Below are 232 nucleotides of genomic sequence, written 5' to 3'. Positions count from 1 at the left end.
CGGGGTGCCCGCCCCGCAGAAGGTGCTGTTCCCGGCCGAGCGCCTGCGGCTGCGCTGGGAGCGCTCGGGGCGCGCGGGGGCCGGGCTGCACAACCTGGGCAACACCTGCTTCCTCAACGCCACGCTGCAGTGCCTCACGCACACCGCGCCGCTCGCCAACTACCTGCTGGGCCAGGACCACGCGCGCGCCTGTGAGTGCCGCGGCCGGGCGGGGGCGGGGGCGGGGGCGCGC

The 232-nt window shown here is 78.4% G+C and overlaps 1 protein-coding gene across 1 annotated transcript in view; it reads left to right on the top strand.

Moving 5' to 3' along the window:
- Position 1: 1 nt before the first annotated feature.
- USP36 (ubiquitin specific peptidase 36) overlaps positions 2-232 on the top strand; it is a gene marked incomplete at its 5' end in the record, with an annotated part of 7,656 nt that continues 7,425 nt past the window's right edge. Inside the window, one exon of the mRNA XM_019514876.1 lies at positions 2-191. Coding sequence (XP_019370421.1) covers positions 2-191 — 190 coding nt within the window. The remainder of the gene's footprint in view (positions 192-232) is intronic.

The sequence above is a fragment of the Gavialis gangeticus genome, unplaced genomic scaffold, assembly GCF_001723915.1.
Source record: "Gavialis gangeticus isolate Ggan-Ray unplaced genomic scaffold, GavGan_comp1, whole genome shotgun sequence".
Classification (NCBI taxonomy): domain Eukaryota; kingdom Metazoa; phylum Chordata; order Crocodylia; family Gavialidae; genus Gavialis; species Gavialis gangeticus.
Note: the sequence above shows the minus strand (reverse complement) of the source record. Positions and strands in the feature narration are given on the sequence as shown.